This window comes from Carassius carassius, chromosome 7 (genome assembly GCF_963082965.1).
Source record: "Carassius carassius chromosome 7, fCarCar2.1, whole genome shotgun sequence".
Taxonomy (NCBI): Eukaryota; Metazoa; Chordata; class Actinopteri; order Cypriniformes; family Cyprinidae; genus Carassius; species Carassius carassius.
Window position 1 is genome coordinate 13,942,155 of NC_081761.1, and position 26,869 is coordinate 13,969,023.

Here is a 26,869-nt window from a genome sequence, read left to right on the forward strand (position 1 = left end):
TTTAGCAGGTGCATCCCACTGGATATAATAAGCAAAGCACAAGCAAATAAGACACACTAGACAGCTGTAGCTAAGAGCTCTTTTCTATTTGTAAGAGTAGCAGAGGAGACATTAAACTTTAATACAAACAGACCTCATTACCTCTCCAGTGGGAGACCATGGCTCGCATTCTAACTGCATTCTACAGCTCACCTACATTGCTTATATTCAGGATTCCGAATGTTTTCTCAGATTTTTGTCAGAAGTTAATTTTTCTTCAGCCCTAGCTGTTTGAATGGAAAGCAGTATTTTAAGATAAAGATTACACAATTCCTGATAGTTTGTATTTTTCCAAAAACTGTTTGGTCACACTTTATTTTAAGATCCAATTCTTGCTATTTAACAAACTATTAACTATGACTTTTGCCTCAATAGGCTCCTTATTTGCTGCTTATTAATAGTTAGTAAGGTAGTTGTTAAATTTAGGTTTTGGGTAGGATTAGGGATGTAGGATATGGTCATGCAGAATATGTGCTTTATAACGCTAATAAACAACTATTTAATAGTGAGAATTGGTTCCTACGCTAAAGTGTTACCCTTTGTTTTAATTAAACAACATTGCAGTAACAGTCTGCAAACAATGTGAAGTGATTCTATGAACTTGCACTTGAAAATAAAGGTTCTTTATTGGCACCTTTGGTTACCTGTAGAGGCTTTATCATCCTTGGAAACTTTCTATTGCACAGAAGGTTCTTTATAGTGGAAAAAAGGTTCTTAAGATTCCTCACACTAAGAAAAAAAATGGTTCTTTTAACCCAGTTTTTTCTTATATGGCAACACTGTGAAACCCCATTTTGGAACCTTTATTTTTAAGAGTGTAGATGTATGGATGAGGACGCCTGAAAGCTGGAATACACTGCCTTTTTTGTACAGATTTCCCCCCAATTTTCAGTCTTGAGGAGTTGATGCTAGTTGCCAAAAGATGCCGCAGATTTTGGGCAGTTGGAATTGACTGATTTCAAAGAAAATCTCACAGTGTGTGATGGAACTCTTTATCTTTAGACTCTGATACCACACAGTCAGAGGATGTCAATCACATTTGATATTTTGAGCTGATTTTAGAACAATATTGTTTTCAGTTGTGCATCTTCTGGCAATGAGGCATATTTCATAATAATTATAATATATAATTATAATATATAATATATAATTCAGTTTGATTTATTTTAGTAAAAAAAATTGAAATGTTGCCTTGGAAACTGGCTGAAATATATATATATATATATATATATATATATATATATATATATATATATATATATCATCTCTTATTTCAGTTAAAATTTTATTTCAAATAATGAAAATAGTTTTTGGTTTTTAGTAGTGCTGGGCAACGATAAATTTTTTAAATCATGATTAATCGCATTATTGTCTGTGATTAATCGCAATCAATCACATTGTTATGCACAAAACTAATAAAGCATTCAAAAGTAGTGTATTGTGCACTTTTTTTTTCATTTAAAAGTAGGCCTACTGCTTTAGAAACAAAAGTGTAATAACATTTGGTTTGAAAACACTTACAGCAGTGTTCCTTTTACATAGTAGCAGTTAAAATATTTATAGTATCCTAAATCTCAACTTCTAACATTAATGTAATAAAAATACATATACAACAAGCTATTTGTCAGTTGTCAATGTCACGGTTCATGAATGCACTGTTTCCTGCACGTCTCAGGTTATGTCATGTTGATTGTTTCATGTGGGTGTTACCCACATGTGGGTGGCAGCTGCAGCCCATTCCAATGGCCTACTTAACTCCCTGTCTTTCGTCTCTTGTTTGTCAGATCGTTGTTTGAGGTCCTCCATGCTTCTTGTCTGTGTCTCCTCTGCTCAAGCATTCATCCTGTTGTCTTCATTCCTGTTCGTCATTCTGGGGATTATATCTTCATCGCTCGGATTCATCACCACCTCTCACCAACGCTCTCAACTCACCAACTCACTGATCTGTGCTGCCATCGAGGTCCCTGCGCCACCCACCATCAACCCAATTTTAACTTTGCCTCTTACAATTAACCTGTTTACTTGCAACTTGCTTCCTGTCCTTTATACCCCGTGACAGAACGATCTGACCATCATGGAAGCAGCGAGTAACCCATCGTCGTCATTAGAAGAGTTCCTCAGCACCAGTGTTCGGAGGATGGACTCCCAGGAATGGAATCTTAATGACACTGGTCGCGCTGTCCAGGCATTGGTGGTGCAGGTGTCCGAGCTCACCCAGCAACTACAACTCCTGCGAGCTCCCACTGTAGGGTAGATGCACGACTGACTCGAGTAGAATGATGTAACCTACCCAATGTTACACCAAGAGACCCTACTGGTAACCAAGTCAGTGGCGGCCCTCTATGATCACGAGCCCATGCAGGTAGGGCGAGCTCGGCTTTCTCGGGAGGAGAAGGAAAGGCGGAGATCCCTGGGGCTTTGCCTCTACTGCGGGGGAACCGGTCATCATGCCTACATCTGTCCGGTAAAAGGCCAAGCCCGGTAGTAAGTATGAGGCTACTATCGGGTGGGATCTCCTCCGAGAAGACCTCATCATCATCTACGCTCCTAAGACTAAGATGGTCAGCACGATCTCACGACTGTCAAGCACTTCTGGACTCCGGGGCTGAAGGTAATTTCATGGACCATGCACTCGCACACAAACTTCAGATTCCCCTCAAACCCCTCACTCACCGGATCGCTGTTCATGCCCTCAATGGTCAAAGACTTCCTGTCATCTCACTCACCACTGAAGACATCACCCTCATTACATCAGGCAACCACTCTGAGATCACCTCCTTCTATATCCTCGACTCTCCCCATGCACCCATAGTTCTTGGACACCCCTGGCTTTTCCAGCACAACCCCAAAGTGGACTGGCAACTCCGTTCTCTCTTGTCTTGGAGTAATAAGTGTCATGAGTCTTGTCTTGTATCTGCTTGTCTGTCTGTTTCTATGTCTGTGTTTCAGGAAGAAGCGGTGGATTTGTCTAACGTGCCCGCGGAGTACCTTGACCTGAAGGAAGTGTTCATTAAGTCTCGTGCTGCTTCTCTTCCTCCGCATCGTCCCTATGACTGTGCCATACATTTATTGTCAGGTAAGTCTCCGCCTAAGGGCAAGTTATATTCACTTTCTGTTCCATAGAGGGAGGCTATGGATAAATATATTATTGATTCTCTAGCTTCGGGATTTATCCGCCTTTTCTCTTCTCCAGCAGGGGCGGGGTTCCTTTTTGTGGGGAAGAAAGACGGGTCTCTGCGACCTTGTATCGATTACCGGGGACTGAAATGCATCACGATAAAGAATACTTATCCTTTACCGTTGATGTCTTCAGTCTTCGAGAGGTTGCAGGGAGCATCGATCTTCACGAAATTGGACTTACGTATACTTATCATTTGGTCCGGATTAGGGAGGGGGATGAATGGAAGACCGCTTTTAACACCCCCAGAGGGCACTTTGAATACTTGATCATGCCCTTCGGGCTGTCCAACTCCCCAGCTGTCTTCCAGGCATTCGTCAACAACGTGCTGCAAGATATGGTCCATCAATTCATATATGTCTACCTGGATGACAAATAGATTTTTTCTTCTTCTCTCCAGGAACACGTGCAGCACGTCCGACGAGTGCTTCAGAGGTTGTTAGATAATGGGCTTTTTGTCAAGTCAGAGAAATGCGCTTTTCAAGCACAGTCTGTTCCTTTTCTTGGATACATCGCGTCGTCTGAGGGTATGCGTATGGATCCCGAGAAGGTTAAGGCTGTGGTAGAGTGGCCAAGTACAGATTCCCGTAAGGCCATACATAGGTTTCTGGGGTTTGCCAACTTCTACCGGCGTTTTATTCGCAACTACAGCCAACTAGCTGCACCTCTGACCGCCTTGACCTCCCCCAAAACTACATTCAGGTGGTCATACACAGCCGTGTCTGTGTTTGCCAAACTGAAGGGCTGCTTCGTTTCAGCCCCTATCTTAATTACCCCTGATCCTTCACGTCAGTTTGTTGTGGAGGTCGACACGTCAGAGGTGGGGGTAGGTGCGGTGTTATCCCAACGTTCTCCCTCAGATGACAAGGTGCACCCTTGCGCGTTTTTTTTTTACCGTTTATCCTCTGCCGAACGTAATTATGATATTGGTAACTGAGAATTGTTGGCAGTCAGGATGGCATTGGAGGAATGGCGCCACTGGTTAGAAGGCTCGGGGGTTCCTTTTATAATATGGACCGACCATAAGAATTTAGAATACATTAGAACTGCCAAAAGATTGAACTCCAGACAGGCTCGGTAGGCACTTTTTTTCCGCCGTTTTGATTTTACTCTCTCATACCACCCGGGTTCTAAAAACATCAAACCCGACTCATTGTCACATATTTTTGACCGTTCCGAACGCCCGTCCACTCCCGAGTGTATTTTACCCGAGACATTAGTGGTCCCCACACTCACATGGGAGGTCGAAACGAAGGTCAGGATGGTCTTAGAAGGGGTAACGCCTCCGCCCGGGTGCCCACCGAATCGGTTATTTGTGCCGGAGGGATTACGGTCCAACGTCATTCAGTGGGGGGCATTGTTCCAATGTGGCTTTTCATCCAGGAGTTAACCGTACTAAATATTTGGTCAAGCAACGATTCTGGTGGCCACTTATGTCTCGTGACATTCACAGTTTTGTTTTGGCTTGCTCGGTTTGTGCCACTGGTAAGACTTCCAATCGACCCCCTGATGGGTTACTCCAACCACTGCCGATCCTTTCGAGACCCTGGTCTGATAAGTTCTGCATGATTGCATGAATATTTCTGAGCGGAAAAAGCGATAGATCTTTAAAGCAATATATTGTGAGAGGGACGTGTGTTACAGCATCCCATACAACTCAAAATAATAAACCACAAAGTTAAAAGATTCACTCCACTGTGTTGAGTGAGAGTGCTTCTCTGCTGTCTTCATGTGCTATTGGAAACTTCCTATTTCAAACTTAGAGTCATGATTACGAGCTCGAGCATTCTTTTCTGTTAAAAATAACAGTGGACACATGGTTTGTGAATGTTGATGCTTAGTTTAAATAATTTGATCGGGAGCATCCCTCCTGTTACCCATGATTTGTCTGTATGTGTATTCAGAACCTGTGAGCAAATGACTTTCATAATAATAAAAAAACTGTGTTAACGTACAATAAAATAACTGTCTGCGTTAATCAATTAATGTGAAAATAACGCCCCTAGTTTTTAGTTTTAGTTAACAAGCCTGTTCTGGGGTCATCGTTCAACCCTTTTTTTTTCAACTTAAAATTTTAAAAAACAATCTGCTTACTTTTAAGAGTTTTCACTCACCCATCTTGGCATCTTTCCCCCTTGTGGATCATGATGATGAAACTGCAAAACGAGGACGGTGACAACAACGGACAAACCCACAATCATCATGGTGCTGGCAAAGTACTGAGCTATAGAGCCAAAGAAGAGACAAGCATTTAAACCTGCAACCTGTACTGCCTTAAACATTATCAAAGGCCAAAAAGTTCTGCGTGAGATTCAGTATAATATTAAAATTAAATAGTCTGCACGTACCTATGAGAGGAACTGAGTCAGAGGTGGCTGGCATGATCTCAGCCACAAGCAGCATGAAGACAGTTAATGACAAGAGGACAGTGATACCTGACAGACAGGAAAGTAGAGAAGTAAGTATATTGTCTGTGATTTAATGTAATTCCTTCATGCATAGTTGTGCATAAACTTTGCATAAAGCATGATAAAAAAACAAAGATTTATGGTCAAGCATGTCATCTTACCCAGTGATATCTTCTCTCCAGAATCTGCTGGCAGCAGGAAGACAAGCAGAGCCAGGCCGGAGATGAGCACACAGGGAATGAGCAGGTTCAGACCGTAGTACAATGTTCGTCTGCGCATTGTTACTGTAAATGTCACATCAGGGTATGGCTCCTTACAGCACTCATAATACAACTCATTACGCTTCCCAGGAACCCCTGACAAAACAAAAAGGAATGCAGTCAGGTTTCAAGCATGTCTATATCTCATCGGCATAGTGATTTTGTTCCGTCCAACCTCGGGGGTCTTGATTACTTTCTAGTAATGAGAATGATAATACTGAGTTTCTCATAATCAGAAACTAAGTAATTATGAGAAAACATGAGAAAATGTGTTATTATTATGAAGAAAATCATCTGTCAATTGACAAGATACTAATTCATAATGACAGATTATTTAATTTAAAATGTATTTCATAATTTTAAAATCATGGTTCTTTTACGAGAGCTTTCTCGTACTGCGTCTTAGCTAAGACGCTACGGGAAAAGTCTCTTTTCACGAAATACTGAAGCAAAAAATTATCCTTAATTTTGTATTTTTGTAAAGCGCATTTGCAGCAGTACACAGCCATAGGCGAGACAGCTTGCTCGCTCATTGGCTGTTCTGCGGCAACTGCACAGCCTATCGAGCGAAGGCTGATGCAACATCAGACCAACATCATGCCACTTCCCGCCGAAACGGGTGTGGCCCAACCTATAAAAGGAGCTCGAAAAGGCTGACTCACCTGATTTTTCATCTCTTCAGCGAAGCTCACGCATCGCTGGATCACGAAGGAAGCAAGCGCCGTCCGATAGGCATCTCAGCGGGACGAGCCACTTCTGAAGCTGCTGGCCTTCGCCGCCTTCCACTGCCGTTTCCTGCTGCGCTCTCCGGCGCACATATCCTTTCAATTCTGTTATATCCTACTGTTCTTTATGTGTGTGTGTGTGTTCGCCCTGCGACACACACTCGTAAAAGAGCTTGCGTCTTTTTTTAAGAAGCCTTCCTGCGGCTCATCGAAACCCCACTCAGCGAGGGAGACTGGTACGTCATCTGTGTCTCCTGCCTGGGTGAAGATCATGCAGCGCTCGCGCTAGCTGACGGCGGATGCCCTCACTGCGAGCTGTTGCCATGGTGACTCTGAGGACTCGCTTGGCCTTTTTCTCTGAGCCTGCATTCTCCGCTGCAAAAGCGCCGCTTCCAGCGGATTCCGGAACCGTCTTCAGCTCAACCGAGCTCGCCGGTTTGCCCTGCTTCACCGGCCTCCCCTGCATCGCTTCCCGATGGGCAGCGCCTGCTGTTTGCCGCCGCGTATTCCGAGGAAGTCGATCTCAGGGCCGCGTCGGGGGAAGAGTACACGCGCTCTCTGCTAGCTTCGGGCAGTGAGAGCTGGGCGAGCTCCGAGGATCTCGCGCCCTCTGCTCAGAAGCCCAGCAAACGAGCTGACATCGAGAAGGAGCCGAGGCGAGTGCTCACGCTGGCCGCGACGAGTCTCGGCCTCGAGTGGTCTGCACCAGCGCCCCCCTCTCATTCCCGGCTGGATGGTAGTTTCCTTTCGGATGAGCGTACTTCTCAAAGCCCGCTTCATTTCTTCCTGAGCTTCACGAAGAGGTGGCAAAGGCTTGGAACGCTCCATATTCAGCGTGAACTCGTTCGTCTGTCTCACTAGCATTCTCCACACTGGATGATGCTAAAAACAGGAACTACCAGTCACTTCCGCCGGTGGAACAGGCGATAGCGACGCACCTTTGTCCGCCCTCTGCTGGACGGTGGACGAAAGCGGTGTTGCCATCTAAAGCCTGCTGCATGATGTCACCTCTGCTCGCGTGAATCTTTTCTGCTGCTGAGCAGGCTGCGTCTGCACTACACACGATGGCTGCTTCATCGAGGCGCCGGTGTACGAGTTCTGCTGTGGCCGAGCTCTCACCCAAGCGCGCCGCTGTTTCAGTTCCAGGAATTGTGACTGTCTCAGCGTTTTCTGCAACGCGCAAGCCTGCACAGTTGCCCGCTTGCCTGCACAAAAAAAAAAAGAAAAAAAAAAAAAAAAGCCGTTATCACAACAGCTTCAGCAACGCAGCTCGAGACCCCCGTTCTCGCTCTACCGGCCGTCGCCCCGCGCCGCGGGGACCGCGGCAGAGGATTACGATGAGGCCGGGAGCCCCAAAGCCATCCTAAGAAAACACGGTGTACGAGTTGCCGCGGCTGAACTCTCACCTAAGCGTGCCGCTGTTTCAGTTCCAGGGATTGTGACTGTTTCAGCGTCTTTTGCAATGTGCAAGCCTGTACAGTTGCCCGCTTGCCTGCACACAAAAACCGTTATCACGGCTACCCAGATATTTCCCGAAAAGGTGTAGTTTCTGGTGTCCCGGCCACGGCCGATGGTGCTATAAATGTAGTGTAGCCCATCTCCACATATAAGCACAGCCCTTCACACAGGGCTCGCGCCCATAAGAGTGACTCAAGTCGATCGCGCGCACTGCATAGTAAACGTGCCCACTCCTCAGTGCCCACATACACTATGTCACACACGGCGCGGGGTTTCTGTAAAAACGAAGCCCGTGCACGTGCGCTCTGCCCAGGCAGACAGCGAGTCGAAAGTGGTAAATGTGCACACTTGCAGCCCACAGTTACTCGCAGACATCACTAGTCCCACGGGACCCGCTCAGCCCTCCCCCAATCGGTTAAGCACCGGGACGGGGTCGAGGAGGAGCGATCTGCCCACTGTGATCAGCGCGCTCCCCGCCTCAAATGCCACAGGCGTAACACCCATGGTGCAGCGCACCCAAGCGCCGCCGTTGCCCAGTCAACAGAGCGTGCTTCACATCCAGCCCTTAGCCATTCATGCAGATGCATGGTCAGCGCTTCCAGGGGTTTCGGATTGGGTGCTAGGCATTATATAGAGAGGCTACTCGCTACAGTTTATTCGACGCCCTCTGCGCTTTTTAGCGTGCGTCGAAACTACGGTCAAAACAGAAGTAGCACACATACTTCGGGCCGAAATATCAAAACTGTTGAGCAAAGGGGCTGTAGAGCCTGTGTCTCGAGCTCAAAGTGAGGGGGGGATGTACAGCAGATACTTTCTGGTGCCCAAGAAAGCCGGGGGTCTCAGGCCCATACTGGATCTAAGAGAGCTGAACAAGGCATTGGTGAAACGCAGTTTCAGAATGCTTACGACCAGGAAGCTCCTCGCGCAGATTCGCAGAGGAGACTGGTTCATGTCAATAGATCTGAAGGACGCGTATTTTCAAATACAGATAGCGTCAAGTCACAGGCGATATTTGAGATTTGCCTTTGAGGGCCAGGCATACCAGTTTACAGTCCTTCCGTTCGGCTTGTCCGTGGCTCCTCGTACGTTTACGAGGTGCATGGACGCAGCGCTCGCTCCTCTCAGACTCAGAGGCGTGCGAGTGCTGAACTATTTGGACGACTGGCTGATTCTGGCTCAATCACGAGCGGAGCTCGTGGAGCACAGGGCCGTTTTACTCGATCACCTCGAGAAGCTTGGTCTCAGTGTCAATTGGACAAAGAGTTCGCTGAACCCCAGTCAGACGATACTGTTTTTGGGTATAGCTCTGAACTCATGTTCCATGACGGCGCGGCTGTCACCACAGCGCGCATTGGGCATTCAGCGCGCAGCGAGTTCTCTCCGCGGCGCGACCGTTTCGCTCAAACATTGTCAGAAGATGCTGGGTCTCATGGCCTCAGCATCTCCGGTTCTGCAGCTGGGCCTGCTCCGCATGCGCCCCCTGCAGCTCTGGCTGAAAGCGCGGGTACCGTGCGGAGCGTGGGTATTTGGCCGACTGCATCTCAAGGTCGATCAGGGCTGCGTCACAGCCCTGAAACCCTGGACAGCAAACGGCTGGTACCAATCAGGTGTAAGCCTGGGGACTTCCTCGAATGTGAAGATGGTGTCGACGGATGCCTCCACTTTGGGATGGGGAGCGCTGCTTGAGGGCAGACCGTCCTTTGGCCTGTGGTCAGAACGGGAAAAGCTCCATCATATCAGCAGTGGAGAACTCGCTGACGCTCTTTTGTCCCCGAATCAAGGGCCGCCACATCTTAGTCCGTTCCAACATGTCTGTGGTGTCCTACATAAATCGCCAGGGCGGTCTTGGGTCCCGAAACCTGTACAGGCTGGCGGAACGCCTCCTGGTTTGGGCTCACAACAAAGTTCATGTGCCTGGGCTACAGAATCTGGGTCCAGACAGGCTGTCCAGAGACAATGTGCCCACGGGCGAATGGTCTCTACACCCGCAAACAGTCCGGCTGTTGTGGGAGAGATTTGGCAGGGCGGAGGTGGACCTCTTCGCGTCCCACGAAAACGCTCGCTGCCCCGCGTTCTTTTCCAAGAACGAAAGCGCGCTGTCACGGAGATGGCCGCTTTATGCTTTCCCTCCCGTCTCCCTCCTTCCGCAGGTGATAGAACGGGTGAGAGAAACGAGATGTTCAATACTGCTTGTAGCACCTTTTTGGAAGAACCAACCGTGGTTCCCAGATTTGATGCAGTTAGTAGACGTCGCCCGTGGCCAGTGCCGTTGAGGAGGGACCTCCTCTCGCAGGCCAGGGGTTCGATTTGGCACCCTCAACCGGAGTTGTGGTCCCTCCATGTGTGGGCGCTCAACGGTTACCCGCTGATCTCGCAGTGGGAGTGCTAAATACCATAACTCAGGCTAGAGCTCCGTCGACACGACGGCTGTATGCCTCGAAGTGGTCGGTGTTCTCCAGCTGGTGCGCAGCTCGGGGATGTTCACCCCTTAGTTGTGAGGTGACGGAGGTTCTCTCCTTCCTACAGGAGCTGTTGGATAAGGGCAGAGCCCCATCCACGCTCAAAGTTTATGTGGCGGCCATCGCAGCGTTTTCTGAAACAGCACTCGGTCAGTCAATAGGAAGGAACGATTTGGTCATCCGCTTCCTTAGAGGAGCTAGGAGGCTGAATCCTCCCAGACCTCCATCAGTCCCTATGTGGGACCTCGCGGCGGTTTTGGAGGCCATGAAGGGTCCCCCTTTTGAGCCTATCCAATCAATTAGCCTCCAGCATCTGTCGTTCAAGACAGTATTCTTGTTGGCTCTCGCTTCATGAAGCGTGTGGGTGACCTGCACGCGCTCTCGGTGAGCCAGTCGTGCTTGGAGTTTGGGCCTAATGACTCAAGGGTCATACTCAAACCTAGGCACGGTTATGTGCCAAAGTCCCTCAACACGCCGTTTTCGGGCTCAGGTTATTGCCCTGTCGGTGTCAGGAGAGGATAGAGACTCAAGTCTTCTTTGCCCTGTTAGGGTTTTAAGAGCTTATGTCTCTCGCTCCACTGTCTTTCGACAGACTGAGCAGCTGTTTGTCTCGTTCAATGGATGTTCCAAGGGAATGGCTGTTTCGAGACAGACTCTATCCAGATGGATAGTTGACGCCATAGCATTAGCTTATGCTTCCAGGGGCCTTCAGTGCCCACTGGGTATCGGAGCACACTCCACAAGGGGCGTCGCCTCTTCGTGGGCGTGGTCTACTGGGATCTCCTTGCAGGAATATGTATGGCGGCAGGTTGGGCCTCGCCGTCTACATTTATCAGGTTCTATAACCTGGAGGTTCCCGCCTTGCAAGCAAGGCTGCTGTCGGTATAGTCGAATCAGGGCCCTGATGGGAACTCTGAGTTCGTGAGCGTTATGCGCTGCCGACTGTTATATGGGCAGTATTGCGTAAGACCCGCATTGCCACATTGGTCAGGCCTTGCCTCGGCTGTGTGATGTCATATTGCCGCATCTGCGGATGCTGCTAGATATGGGACGGAGGGCTTCCCCCCTTCCTGTCCTGGACTCTCTGTAAATCCTGGGCGTTGCTTCAGGTTTATTGGTGTGTGATCCCTGCGTGCACAGCGTTTTACATAGGGTTCCCGTAGCGTCTTAGCTAAGACGCAGTAAGAGAGAGCTCTCGTAACAGAACGTACTCGGTTACTAACGTAACCTCGGTTCTCTCTAGAAGAGCGAACGAGTACTGCGTTCTCTGCCGTGCGTACGATTCACTCTGGTTCACTTCAGCAATGAAATAAATCAGGTGAGTCAGCCTTTTCGAGCTCCTTTTATAGGTTGGGCCACACCCGTTTCGGCGGGAAGTGGAATGAAGGGCGCGAAGCCCTTCAAAAAAAAAATAAAAAATTTTTTATTGGTCTGATGTTGCATCAGCCTGCGCTCGATAGGCTGTGCAGTTGCTGCAGAACAGCCAATGAGCGAGCAAGCTGTTTCGCCTATGGCTGTGTACTGCTGCAAATGCGCTTTACAAAAATACAAAATTAAGGATAATTTTTTGCTTCAGTATTTCGTGAAAAGAGACTTTTCCCGTAGCGTCTTAGCTAAGACGCAGTACTCGTTCGCTCTTCTAGAGAGAACCGAGGTTACGTTAGTAACCGAGTACGTTTTAAACAGTACTTAAATGTCCCACATTTTGGTTACAGGGTAAAAAAAAAATAAAAAATTATATAATATGAATAAAAATTTAAACAGCTCATATGATATTTAGTTTGATATCCTGATTAGTGGTCGACAGATATGTTTTTTTTTTTTTTTTTCACTGCCGATGCCGATAGCTTGGAAAGCAGGGGTCTGATAGCCCACACACACACACACACACACACACACACACACACATATATATATATATATAATTTTAAATAATTCGACAATGGATTAAAAAATAAATGACAAAGTATGACAAAGTATTTTTCACAAATAAATAAATATTTAATAAAAATATAATTAAAAAGGAAGTAAACACTGTAACCAACAGGACACTCAGTATTCTGGTAAATCTGTGTGCACTGGGACTCATATTTTTCAAATAAAGCCACAATAAACACTAAATTTACATACAGCACAGAGTGAAAATGACATAAATATGATAGTGAATGAATGCATAAATTGTAGCATAATTTTATATCACAAGTTTAAAGTTTAAAGCATTTAATTCACACAAAACGACCGTCACATAGAGAACACACGATCATGCTGGATAAAAATGCACACTTCACAAGATCTCACAGATGGATTCAGCTAAGTTTGCAAGGTTTGTGAAATAAAATGTTCATCTGTCATTCAAAGATTTGTTTAAATTATGTAAATGTGTATTTTTGCTGACGGCAAACAAGAAAGTATTATAATGTTTGCCTTTCTATTACTAATAATATAAAAGCAATCAATATAATTATTTCTGTATACATTAATTCCTTTGTTTACCGTTTCATCTGATTATTAGACAGACTTCTATCTGTACTAGACAGAACTGTTTACAACAACAGAGAAACAAGAGGAAGAATTTGAGCACCGTGTGCTCAGGCACTGCCGTTCTCAGCACCGTCAAAATAAAAGTCCCACATCAAACACATCGACCAAGCAGAAAAACTTCTCAGCCAATGCCGATATTTGAAAAATACCAAATATCTGCCGATATATTCGCCTTGGTGACATATCGGTCAACCACTAATCCTGATATCCCAAAATATTATTTGAAGAAAAAGTAAATATGTATATATACAAAGAAATAATTTTGTTAGTTTTCAAATCATTTTGTATATTTTTTATATATGTCATCTTTGTTAAAAGAGGTAAAAGCTAAGGCAGCACTTAAAATTTACCCTTCCAAAACAGAACTGAGATGAAGGCTTTTCTGAAAATAAACTCAGCCAAGATGAGCGTATTTGTGAAAGAACCAAATCACAGACAGGATCTTCATGACCTTTAAAGTGCATTACCTCCAAAACTTTAAATCTAAAGCAAACATAAGATTCAGCCATTATTTATTCCGTATTTCTTGTCCTTGATCTGTGTGTGCAAAAGACTAATATTTGCTTTCCATTTTACTAATTTTTGCAATGCACTCCACTTAATCCTACGGTGCTCTCCAAAGTACACATGCAATTCAATAATTCTGTGCCTCTTAGTCAAACAAACCCAACCCAAGTTTTAATGATATGAAAACAGGCAATGTTTTCGATAATATATAGTATCTTAAAAGGCTATTTTAGGATACTATAGAATTATTATTCAATTCAATAATTCTGCGTCTCATAATCACACAAGCCCAACCCAAGTTTTAATGATATGAAACATAGCAATGTATAATATAGTATCTTAAAATGCAATCCATACTTCAAAATGCATGAAATAAACATTATTTAGGGAAACAACAGCATGTCATGTTGAAAATGAGACAGTCTTGATCTGTCAGGGTCAGACAGCCCTCCTCTCCAATTGATTAAAAATTAAATCAAAACTGTAATTAATCAAACTAGGCAGGCGGAGGAAGAGCTTTCATCAGGATTTCACGCTTGTCATGGCACTCAGAGACAATCACATCAAAGCAAATAGCTGGTTTGAGTCATTTAACTGATTACAAAAGGCATACCTGAGTGATGTGGTTTGTGTGTGCATTTAAAGGGGGATGGATTTGCAATCATAGTTATGCAAATTTGTGAGATGAATGAAAAAAAAACAAAAAACTGGAAAAACCACCTAATAGCACATACGATTCTTGTTGCATATCATATATGTTTTCACTACTATGCAACAGGGTGACCAGTAGGTTGTGGCTGTGTGTGTGCTATGTGTGTCTCCCTGCGGTGTTAAAGATTCCTGTTCACAGACTGCCATGTCACTGCACAACCTTGGCACGCAACTGGCCATTGGTGCAAGCCAGAATCAGTGCCAAAGCACTGCCAACTACCATCAGGACCCCATCTGTCGAACAGACCCTGAGTCACATTGGCATTGAAAGTGAAAAAATTTGAGACTGAGACAGAAACAGAGAGATTAAAAAGGCAAACACGATCAGATTATGAGATTAGAAAACCTGTGCCACACAAAAATTACTTTCTAATATTAGTGCAAAACATCCTATAATGTTGCAAGATTACAGAAATTTCACACATTTACAATTTTATGTAATCCTGTTACAATGTAAAAATCAATTACTTTGTTTTGATTTTTGTTTTATCAAACGTTTCCCTCCAGACAAAGAAAACCATTCAAACACAAATAATGCATTATTGATACTTGAAACCCCAAATGTGTGAAAAGCAAACAGATCTATACTATTAAAGAACAAATGTCTGAGTCACAGGTGTTTGTACTCAATGCTTTCATAAAAATGGATTTGGTTCCTCACAAAATGCTCCCTCTTTTAAAACACCAAATTCAGGCCACCAGAAACTTAAAACTAATTTACAGCATCTCAATAGTAATGCCGAGGGACTCTCACCCACTAAATCCCATTCTCCATTGGGAATGTATGTAGAGATGTCCACTGCCTGCATCTGTAGGTCCAGCAGCCAGCCGTTATAAGTCCAGGAGCCAAACTTGAGGTCACATTTCTGTATATCGAATGGGAACCAGCGCACATCTATGTAACATGTACTCTTCAGAATACCTGCATGATGATTACACACAAACACATACATACCTGTATCAACAAAAATAATAATAGTAGAGAAAATAATTTTCAACTGTAATTGGATGAATGAAAATTATTTGAACTATTACAGAGGGCTCTAGAGTGTGACCAATTTGGTCGCACCTGCAACCTATTTTCTCAGTGGTGTGACTAAAAAAACCAGTGCGCACCTGTGCGACCAGCTATTCGAGGGAAAAATAAGTCTTTGCGACTCTGAAAGTCTCCCTGTGGTTCAACAACAGACACTAGAGCCCTGCATTTCAGCCCGAGCCCAGCGTTCCCCAACTTTTTTGCGTCGCTCGATCCAAACTTCGGAACAATTTTCACGTCATAGTTCAGACGCGGGCCGAGTCTCCCATCTGTTTAAAACTATATTTTAGACATCCATCAATTAGTAATGAAAAAATAATTGCTGCACCGGTGGAAACAACACGAGACTGTGCTACCGCGACTGTCAAGAGCGGCGCGAAAGTGTTTAGTGTCGCCGTAGCAGCAGTATGGTGCGTGCCATACAGTTATGTGTTCAGTTCATATTCACGCAATAGGCTTAAGCTTGCCGCAAAGCACCGGCAAAAGTAATTACCATAAATGTGACGGGGGGAATAGAAAGGAGATATTTGAATTATTTACTAATAAACTAGTGTTTTCTGAGTCTGTGTCGCAAGGATGCAGTTGCCCAGCCTGACTCGTTATTTCCTTATTAGACGTGCCTTTAGAGAAAATGCATCTTTGCTTATTATGATTATAAAAAAAGACTTTTTGTTTTTGGTTTATTTTGCTAGGTAGCCATTTAAAACTTTCTATAGACTATCATGTCTGTGAGGCATGTTTTCACTGAGTTTCGGTTCATTTTTGTACTCCTGTTAAAGACGAGACGGCAGAAAGCGCATCGTGTTTTCTTTATTTTGTAAAAGCAAAAAAAACATAAAAAAAAACATTTTCTTGGCTGATATAGTGGTAAGAATAATTTATACCTGGTGGTATGTACTGACAGGAACCTGATGCATTAACCAAGACGTTTGTATGGAAGGTGGCATCAAATCTCTCATCAGCACTACAGAGAAAAAACAGAACAAAATTCACTCAGAATATTTTTGTAACTGCATTCCTCAAATGTTTGCTGCCCTGTAAGTTGCTCTCTGCAGAATAATATATGTGTCCTTTTATGTTTCTCCTACCTCCCATAAGAATAATATTCTGTTGATTAAAATGTCCAATGCAATTGACATTATAGTTACAAGGAGGCCAGAGGACAGAGGTGTTTGATAATACCTTTGTAAAAGAATGTCATAAATCCTCAGTGACATTTAGGACTTATTAGTATGTAGGAGGTACACAATATGGTTTTAAACGTCATAGTAATTATACACATTGTGAACCTTTTATTTGGCACATTAGTCATATAATTATTATTTGGACAGAGGTGGTGTAGGTTGTACATGTGTGTACTGTATGTGAGTGGGATGTGGGGGTGTAACATGGGAGCACACAAATATGCATCATGTATATACAGTATGTCCAGTACACTACAATGTGTTTTTATGTGTAAAATTGTACTCTGACTTCAGATACTATGGATGCTAAAGCAAATATGCTGAAATTTGCATGTCATGCAATATACATGTTATATATTATGAAATTATAAGCACTATGTGGCATCATATTTACAAAGTCAGCATGTGTCATACTGTAGGTCTGGGTGAAGTTAGAAAATTCAGCTTTCAGATACGATAGTATTTATTAAAACTTTTAATTAAATTTTATTTATATATTTTCACTTTTCATTTTGGTTTTAGTTTTTATATATTCTTTATTTAGCTTGAATTTATATCTATTTTAACTTTATTCATTTTAGTACTTAAATGAAAATTAGAAATGTTGTCCTGTAGCCAAAATAACTTTAAAATATTTTACTTTATTTTCAATTAATGAAAATGAAAGATTTTTTATAATTTTCAATACAGCACTGAGAAGCACTGGATACTTTTTGGATTTTACTCTTTCAACATACTGTTTTCATACTGGTCTTTGAGCTAAAAACACAAATACCATTATGTAAAATAAATCAAGATGCAAAGATGTAAGCAATGTCCTCAAAAAGTAATGCCCATTTGTTATATGCTCCTATGACATTCCTTTCAATTTTAAAACCTTTTTTTTAAAGAGTCATAGAGGACAACATCCCATTCAAAGTTCCATTTCAACCTATTTCAGATTTCAACCTACCAAACTGAAAGGAGGCTGCCTGGCTAACAGCTATGGTAAAAATAAATAAATAAATAAACAATATATCACATCATGACAGAATAATTATTTTGACAGCAATTAGCACAAGAACCAGCCTGCAAATTACCAGTTTGCCACACAAATCACCTGTCATGCTCACAATGATGCTTTTGCTCTGTGAAAAAGTAACTCAATTGCTAATCAGTCATGTAGTCAAGTCAAAACTATGCTAAATTAGCCCATTATTAGCAATAGTTGCCATTTTTTAACAAAACTTACACTTGGCATTAATTATTCACCTGGATAAATCAAGTATAATATTATGTCTAAATAGTTAAACATACATTAAACGCTAGTTTAAAGCCAAACGGGAGAAACACTGTGTGCAATGAGACAGTCAGAAGGCTTTTCAATCTACAAATCGCCATCATTTACCGTGAATTTACTGTAGTAACACTCACTGCACCATGGTATTGTGGCAGAAATTTGGGATATTCACAATGAATTTTATTAAAGGTGTAATGGTATTGTGACATGTGTCCCGAGCTCTCATCAGCGTCGCCCTGGAAACCGAGCAGTCACACCTGCCACTGCTCGTCATGGGCTGAGCGGCCACACCTGCGGATCATCAAGAGCTGCCTATTTAAGCACAGCAAACAAACACAGAGGTGAGAGATGTCTCCACGAGAGTCGGCTAATCCTAACGATCTGTCTTGCTTTCAGAGAGCAGTGTGTGACCGCCAGCCCCACCGCACACGGGAGAGCACCACGGACCCACACCGCCACAGCACACAGACTAAAGAGGAAGCCTAGCACCCCGCACCGGACCACCCCACCTCACCCTTTGGGGAACTCACCTGTACTTACTCGTCGCGTCCTTCTTCACCCCGCCACACTGGTGGAGAATGCGGGCAGGACAGTGAAGAAGACATCGACGACCTCCTTCCCAGCTGGACTGGTTTGATTGGTTTTTTTGGTTTTTCTTTTGCCACAAGCCCTGTTGGCTTACGTGTCTTCTCTGGTTTCCCCAGGTGGCGCTCCTCCCCCGGCGATGGAAGAACTCTTGAAGCACCTCACCAAGGTGAGCATCCGCCAGCAACAAATTATGGAGCATATGGCCTCCCGGCAAGGGGAAACCGAACGGGAGCTCGACATGCTCCGTATGGCTGCCGGCGCACGTACTCCGCTGCCTGACCCTCGTGTCCAGGCCATGCAGCTGCAGCCGAGGATGACATCCTCGCACAGCACTGGTTACTGGCCGGGGGTCCCAATGCACACCAGGTAGTGGAGCGTGTCGTCGTGGATCGCCTCCTGCGGAACCTTCCCCTCCCGTTACGTCAGGCAGCCGGTATGCGGAACCCAGCGAACGTGGACGAGCTGGTAGAGGCCATCGAGCTGGCAGAGGCCACCCAACACCGGGAGGTTGGGGAGAGAGCGCTGCCATTTCCCCGAAGGGTGATCCAGGGGCGGCGCACGCCGGAGGGCACCCCGCGACCGGTGAGCAGGCCGGCGGTTCCCGGCCCTCGAGATGAGCCTATGCCCACCGAAGCACCCTGCTCTCCGCCTCGACCTTGGCTGGCCGGCTGCGCCGTGCACACGGAGAACCAGGGACGTAACGGCACAACAGGTTACCATCGTGGCGTCGCCCGGCGCCTGGCGAATAGACGTCGGACTGGTCAAGGAGCTGCCGGTACCGGTCCTCCTCGGGCGAGACTGGCCGGGGTTTGACCAGTTGCTCGCCACCGTCACTCAGTTGCTGGCCCGGCCGGGAACCGCCCATCCCAGAAGCCCAGCCAGAAGACTCGACGGTGTCCCGTGCTGCTGGCCTCGGACAGCCCCAGAGATGGTGAGTCCCCCCCTCCCACTCCTAACCTTTATTATGATCTGTACCAGCAGGTGGCGGGGGCTAGAGGGTTCTCCAAAGAGCAGCACGCGGACGATCGATTGAAACACTGCTGGGGCCAAGTATGAGTAGTGGACGGAAGAGAAGTCCAACCGGCGCCCCACCCCACTCCTCACTTTATAGTGCAAAATGGCCTGCTGTACTGTGTCGCACAGCGGAGTGGGGAGGAAAAGACGCTGCTGGTTGTCCCACGCAGCAAGACTGGAACGGAGATGGAGGTGGCCCCATGGCAGGACACCTAGGAGTACAGAACACCATCCAGCGCCTCCGTGACCGGTTCCACTGGCCGAGCCTAGAGGCCGAAGTCCGGCGGTTCTGTCAAGCCTGCCCAACCTGCCAGCAGACTTCACCACAGACCCCTCCCCCCAGCCCGCTGATACCGCTGCCCATCATTGAGGTGCCCTTCGAGCGGATCAGGATGGACTTAGTGGGGCCACTGCCGAAGTCCACCCGGGGGCATGAGCACATCCTGGTCATCGTGGATTATGCCACCCGCTACCCTGAGGCCATCCCCCTCCGAAAGGCCACTACCAAAGCCATCGCCCAGGAACTCTTCCTGCTGTTTGGTCGGGTCGGCATCCCATTCCAGACTGACGGGCTCGTCGAGCGGTTCAACCAGACCCTGAAACAGATGCTGCGCCAAGTGATGGCCGAAGATAAAAGGGACTGGGACAAGATGCTGCCATACGTCCTCTTCGGTGTTCGGGAGGTCTCTCAGGCCTCCACCAGCTTCACACCGTTTGAGTTGCTCTCCGGCCGCCAGCCCCGTGGTCTGCTCGACGTTGCCCGAGAGGCCTGGGAACAACAACCGGCCGTACACCGTACCACCGTGGAGCATGTGCGTGAGATGCGGGAGCGGATCAACCGAGTGATGCCCATCGTCCGGGAGCACCTTGTCAAGGCGCAACAGGCCCAGCAGCGACACTATAATCGGGCGGCCCAACCACGGGAGTTCCAGCGAGGAGACCATGTTCTGGTCCCTACGGCCGCCTGCAAGTTCTTGGCCACCTGGCAGGGGCCGTATACCGTCACCTCACCGCCTTCTGCCACCTTATTTATTAATAAAAATCCACCCTTTGGGGAACTCACCTGTACTTACTCGTCGTGTCCTTCACCCCGCAACAGTATATAATTGTAGTATGTATTTGTGATTAAGCAATAGCATGTGTGCATTTATACTAAATGTTTTAAGACTACTGTTTTTCATACAAATATTTAACATAATAATTGTTACCACTTTTTACATTGGGGAGTAAACGCTTAAAGGGATAGTTCACCCAAAAATGAAAATGTGATGTTTATCTGCTTACTTCCAGGGCATCCAAGATGTAGGTGACTTTGTTTCTTCAGTAGAACAAAAACAAAGATTTTTAAATCAAACCGTTGCAGTTTGTCAGTCATATAATGGAAGTGGACGGGAATCACAGCTTTGAGAGTAAAAAAAAACATACAAAAACAAAACCAAATTAAACCCTGCAGCTCGTGACGATACATTAATGTGTAAAGACACAAAACAATCGGAAAATGAACAGTATTTATATTGTTTTTTTACCTCTCATTTTCACTGCAGTGTCCGAACTTCTTGTTCTTCTTCTTGCTTTACAGTGGATTGTCGACTTATAAGTGCATTACTACGACCTATCTCTCAAATAAACAATTAACACTCTATCTACAATCTTAATTAGGAGTGTCAATGGTCCATTTGAGAGATAGGTGGCAGTAATGGACATATAAGTCTGCAATCTGCTGTAAGAAGAAGATGCAAATGTGTCATCATGAGCCACAGGGTTTTGTTTGTTTATTTGTTTTTTGACTCTCAAAGCCGTGTTTTCCATTCACTTCCATTATATGACTCAGAGACTGCAATGGTTTAAAAATCTTCGTTTATGTTCCACTAAAGAAGCAAAGTCAACTATATCTTGGATTCCCTGGGGGTAAGCAGATAAACACCAGATTTTTATTTTTGGGGTAAACTATCCCTTTAACATAAAACTTTGTGCATTGCGTTCATATTCTGCACTCTTGGTCCTTTAATATCAATGTCTTAATGCAAAAGCCACATTAAGTGTAAAAATATCTACTTCAATTACGTTGCAATTGTTACTATTGAAGTATACTATTGAAGTATTGAAGTGTATATGACAAGTGAAATGTGAAAGAAAATGTATTTTCCTTGGTTGTTGTTTTAAAACCACATTGAGTTGAAACAGCATTCCAAAACCATTTTTTTTAAAGAGACCATGCATATTTTCCACATTTCACTTTTTTTTTCAAAAGAAAAATACATTCTACAGTATATGATTTGTTAATGCCTTTTAGAATGTCTGGAATGTCCCACACACCACGGGGCTGCGGGGGTGTCTTGTATACCACTGGCACAACACCACATCCATTCTCATTAAATATTTTAGCTAAATGCATATGTCTTGTCTTTAGAGGTTTATCCTCTTTCGTCTTATCCTCCGAGTCAGCACAGTCAGCATCTCTGGATGTTCTCTTAATATATTCATCTTAACATGGCATGATGCTTTAGCTACTGTCTTCTGCCAAGAGGATCAATGCAATTGGCTGAGTGGCCATGAGCGATATTTTAAGGTGTGCATGATCTGGCAGAATTCAGATGATGTAGATTAAAAGCTCTTTACATTTTTTTCTCAAACTGCAAGTAAGCTGTTGTAATGCTGCATTAGGAAGAGGTGACACCTGTCAAACTACGACAAAATACATTTGCATAATGTAGATTTATGAAGCCTGGCCATAGAGAAGGCAATTACTGCTGTCAGTCACTGACACAAAACACAGCTCCCATTTCTCTCTATCATACAGGCACATTTAGTTGCGATTCTAATTGTCCATGACAAATATGTTAAATTAAAAACCAAATGTTTGTTGAGAATATGAAGTTATTGCTAGGGTGGTATATGGTGGAAATAAACTGTTTGCATAGCACATGGGACCAATCTAGACCAATATAATAATGAATAAAAGATCATGCTGGTCATCACTAAGTGACTAATAACTAATAACTGTACTAAGCTGAAAGATCTAAATATTTGATCAATTTCCTTCCTTCTACACACGTCATGTTTCTTAAAAGTTTTCTCATGAATGGCAGATGTAAAGCACTTGCCAGTTTCTCCATTATTTTAGTTGTTGTGTAATACATTTATGAAGGATGTCAGAGTCAAAAATAAGCATTTGAATTTTCCTTCATATATGAATGACTGAAAATAAACAAGAGGACCTAGTAATCTTTCCATTCAACTTGTTAGTCCAGTCGGACCACACAATATGTTCATCAGTTGTCTCAATGTTGTACCATCAGTGATTTGTGATAGGAAATCTGCAAAATTCTAAATGATTTGAACCCTTTCAAACACATCGCACATACATATGTCGCAGTTTATTTTATTATTTTTCAAATCATCTGGCATATTCTTCCAGCCAGATTTGTTTATCCTTATCAGTTTTTTTTTTTACACTTTTAAGGATGCAAACTAGTGAAATAGTTTTAGTAACTCACCAAATGTTTTACTACATTGTTTTTCAGGCCCAGTAATTTGTGTAATAAAAAAAACTAATAAAATCATCCAGCTGCAATCTGCTCTATAAACGAGTGTTGCACACAAAATCTGGCACACAATATGTTGCTAGTTGTAGTTCTGCTACAAAATGAAAAGCTCATTTTAATCATTGTACTGAATCCAGATAATGTAAACCTGGAGAAATACTCTTATTAAGACAACACCAAGAGCACAGAATTCTGTGATGTGATAAAAACATCCTGGTTTAAAGATCTGCTAATGAAATTACACATTAGCAATTGAAATGATGCTAAAGAAACATTAGGATGAACTGAAGGGAAATACATCTGAGCATCTTTATCACTGGAATTTGAGGCAAATATTTGTAATCATGCATTTCTGCAGAATGCACACAAAAGACTATGATGAAGAAAGAAATGGGGGGATGGAAGTCTTGTAATCAGTGCAGTCCATTATATAAAAAGAGGGTGGTGGTAAGGAAAGTGAATCTGACCTCTGAGCAGCTCTGTCTAAATAATACATAACACTACAGTACATCTATCCTCTCCCAGCATACACAAACATGGCAAACACACAGCATGTTTTATATTACAGATAATTGTGATGTGAGAGAGTGTTTATGTTGGGATTTACAATGCTAGTACAGCACATACTGCTTTGCACAATACATTACAGGTTTTCTCAATTGCTTTGGCAATTTTTCTTAAAATTCTAAGGGCAACTGTTATAAGTTTACATGTAACATTTCTAGAGATAAAGGTATTGTACAAGTTTTAATGTATTTACATGTGCATCTCAATAAATTAGAATGTTATGGATAAGTTAATTTATTTCAGTAATTCAACTCAAATTGTGAAACTCCTGTATTTAATCAATTCAATGCACACAGACTGGAGTAGTTTAAGGCTTTGGTTCTTTTAACTGTAAAGATTTTGGCTCACATTTAACAAAACCCCACCAATTCACAATCTCAACAAATTAGAATACTTCATAAGACCAATACAATTTTTTTAGTGAATTGTTGGCCTTCTGGAAAGTATGTTCATTTACTGTACATTTACTCAATACTTGGTAGGGGCTCCTTTTGGTTTAATTACTGCCTCAATTCGGCATGGCATGGAGGTGATCAGTTTGTGGCACTGCTGAGGTGCCACGGGGTTTCTTTGACTGTGGCCTTCAGCTCATCTGCATTGTTTGGTCTCTTGTTTCTTATTTTCCTCTTGATAATACCTCATAGATTCTCTGTGGGGTTCAGGTCTGGTGAGTTTGCTGGCCAGTCAAGCACACAAACAACATGGTCATTTAACCAACTTTTGGTGCTTTTGGCAATGTGGGCAGGTGTCAAATCCTGCTGGAAAATGAAATCAGCATCTACAAAAAGCTGGTCAACAGAAGGAAACATGAAGTGCTCCAAAATTTCTAAGTAAACGGGTGCAGTGTCTTTGGTCAGATAACATTGCACCCCAAATCATCACAGACTGTGGAAACTTAACACTGGACTTCAGGCAACTTGGGCTATGAGATTCTCCGCCCTTCTTCCAGACTCTAGGGCATGGGTTTCCGAATGAAATACAAAACTTGCTCTCATCTGAAAAGAGGACTTTGGACCACTGGGCAACAGTCCAGTTCTTTTACTCCTGTGGTTCAGAAATGGGTTAACAAGAGGAATATGACAACTGGATACAGCACTCTGTGAACAGCCAGCTTGGCAATTAATGTTTGTGGCTTACCCTCATGGTGAAGGGTTTTGACAATTATTTTGTTTTGGACAACTGTCAGACAATTTGAGTTGAATTACTGAAATAAATGAACTTTTTCACTACATTCTAATTTATTGAGATGCACCTGCTGTAGCTGCTGCTATTTAGAGTTGTGACATGGTAGTGCTTGTGCTTGGCAAACTCTATATATAGCCTTTGCTTCCAAATTTGTTAATTGATGTGATTCCTATTTCATTACAATGGCAAGTAGGGTTGCAAGGAGGCAGATCATGTCCAGCAAATTTAATGAGAACTTTCCAAAAGGTTTTGAAAATGTACAACATTTTTCTAAAATTTCCAAAAAATCCTGGAAAGTTTACAAAACTTCTATAAAACATCCACCCATTTGCAACCCTATAGGAAGCTAGTAGACAAAACAACCATTCCATGTTAGATATTTATGGAACATACACATATCTCTGATAGATTTTGATAACTGAATGGATAATTTTGCATACAATGGCTCACATGATTAAAGAAAGTTTAGAAGTTGTGATGAGTTTGACAATTTTCAGTGAAAATCAACTAATTTGAAACTAAATTGATAATTGAGTCAAAGTGATGGAGAAAAACTAATATAACTACTACTACAGTATGTAGTATATATATATATCTGCACACATTTCATCGTCTGTTCTGTATGATACCAGACTACTATAACATGTATGTCAGAAAACACTAGCTCTTGACCAGCTCTTGTAAATAATTCAAATTTCTTGGGAAAAATATTTTCTAAAAAATAAAAAAACAAGAAGCAAATATGACAACACCCTCATTTCCACAATATGTTATCACTGATTACAGCATGGATGTTTGCATCAGAACAGGAAAAGACACTTAAAATGGATTGCACCTACCCCTGATATTTCTCCGCATTTTTTTGTACAGTCCTCTCTTGAAATGAATCTCTTAAAGAAACACAAACTTTCATCCAACCACTGACACTGCATACCATTTCTTGACATACAGACATACAGAATGAAAGGGTTTGAAATTGTAGAGTTTTTCTGTATTATTTCACTTACGTTGTCTCTCTTGAACTCTTTCTTTTATTCTTTTCAGAACAGTGACATTGCCATCATCAGGAGTTTATCTATGGGTAAGCAGCTTAATGATGTGTGTAATTCTCTTCTCACCTCACTAACTTCTCTGTCTGTATTCTTCTCCTTTCTATTTTCTTTTTCTAGTGGTATTCAACTTAAGGTGGATGTTTGCTGTAAACTTTGTTCTAATCACCTCTATAATATGATCTGGACATCTTCCGATCGTACATTACATTTTACATTTACATTTATTCATTTAGCTGATGCTTTTCTCCAAAGCGACTTACAATTGCTATATATGTCAGAGGTCGCACACCTCTGAAGCAACTAGGGGTTAAGTGTCTTGCTCAGGGACACATTGGTGTCTCACAGTGGATTTGAACCCAGGTCTCTCACACCAAAGGCATGTGTCTTATCCACTGCGCCAACACCACCCCAGTAGTAAATGGTGTGGAACATATTAGAAAGAATCCACATACACTGGATTAAAGATGCGATATGATCAAACTAAAAGCAATGCAGCTAAATGAAGAGGATCAGAATACTTTACATTGTTAAGGTTGAAGACTCAGAATCAGATGTATGTTTACACACAAGAGTTATTTATTGGTGACAGACAAATAAAATAAATGTGAGTAAAAATATATTATATATTATATAATATTAATATATTATATAAAATAAGAGGTAGGATATGTTAAATAAATATAAATAGTGTGTTGGATATTGCACATAATTAATTGGACAATGACAGGGCACAATGATGAAATGATATATCAACTCTTCTGGAGATTAAACCGGTTAAAAATCTAGACCAGACACTGACTATTCCTAAGTGGTTAAACACATTGAAAGTAGCACTAAAAGTAGCACTGATTCAGAATGATCCTTGACACAAATTTTGATTGACTATCATTTATTATACGGTTTAAGATTTAAGGAACACATACTTAGTCTCCCTCTGTCTGAGAAAAATAAAGATTTTATGCCTTGCTATTTTATCTCTAAGTTATCTCTTCTTAAAAATTATTATAACTCTCTGACTTTCTGTAATTAAATTCATAATTCAATATTATGATCAAGTCTTTCTCAGTGTAAATGTTTTAATGGTTTAACTGTTGTTGACAGGTGGATTTGTAGTAATTTGAAGGAAAATGTAA

General features: G+C 43.1%; 1 protein-coding gene across 1 annotated transcript in view; it reads right to left on the reverse strand.

Annotated features, from left to right (window-relative positions):
* The window catches only part of chrna8 (cholinergic receptor, nicotinic, alpha 8), a 90,533-nt gene that overhangs the window by 797 nt on the left and 62,867 nt on the right, over window positions 1-26,869 (reverse strand). Inside the window, exons 5-9 of the mRNA XM_059553213.1 lie at window positions 16,207-16,286; window positions 15,041-15,208; window positions 5,787-5,981; window positions 5,566-5,652; window positions 5,332-5,441 (exon numbers count right to left, since the gene is read on the reverse strand). Of these exons, the coding sequence (XP_059409196.1) occupies window positions 5,332-5,441; window positions 5,566-5,652; window positions 5,787-5,981; window positions 15,041-15,208; window positions 16,207-16,286 (640 nt within the window). The remainder of the gene's footprint in view (window positions 1-5,331; window positions 5,442-5,565; window positions 5,653-5,786; window positions 5,982-15,040; window positions 15,209-16,206; window positions 16,287-26,869) is intronic.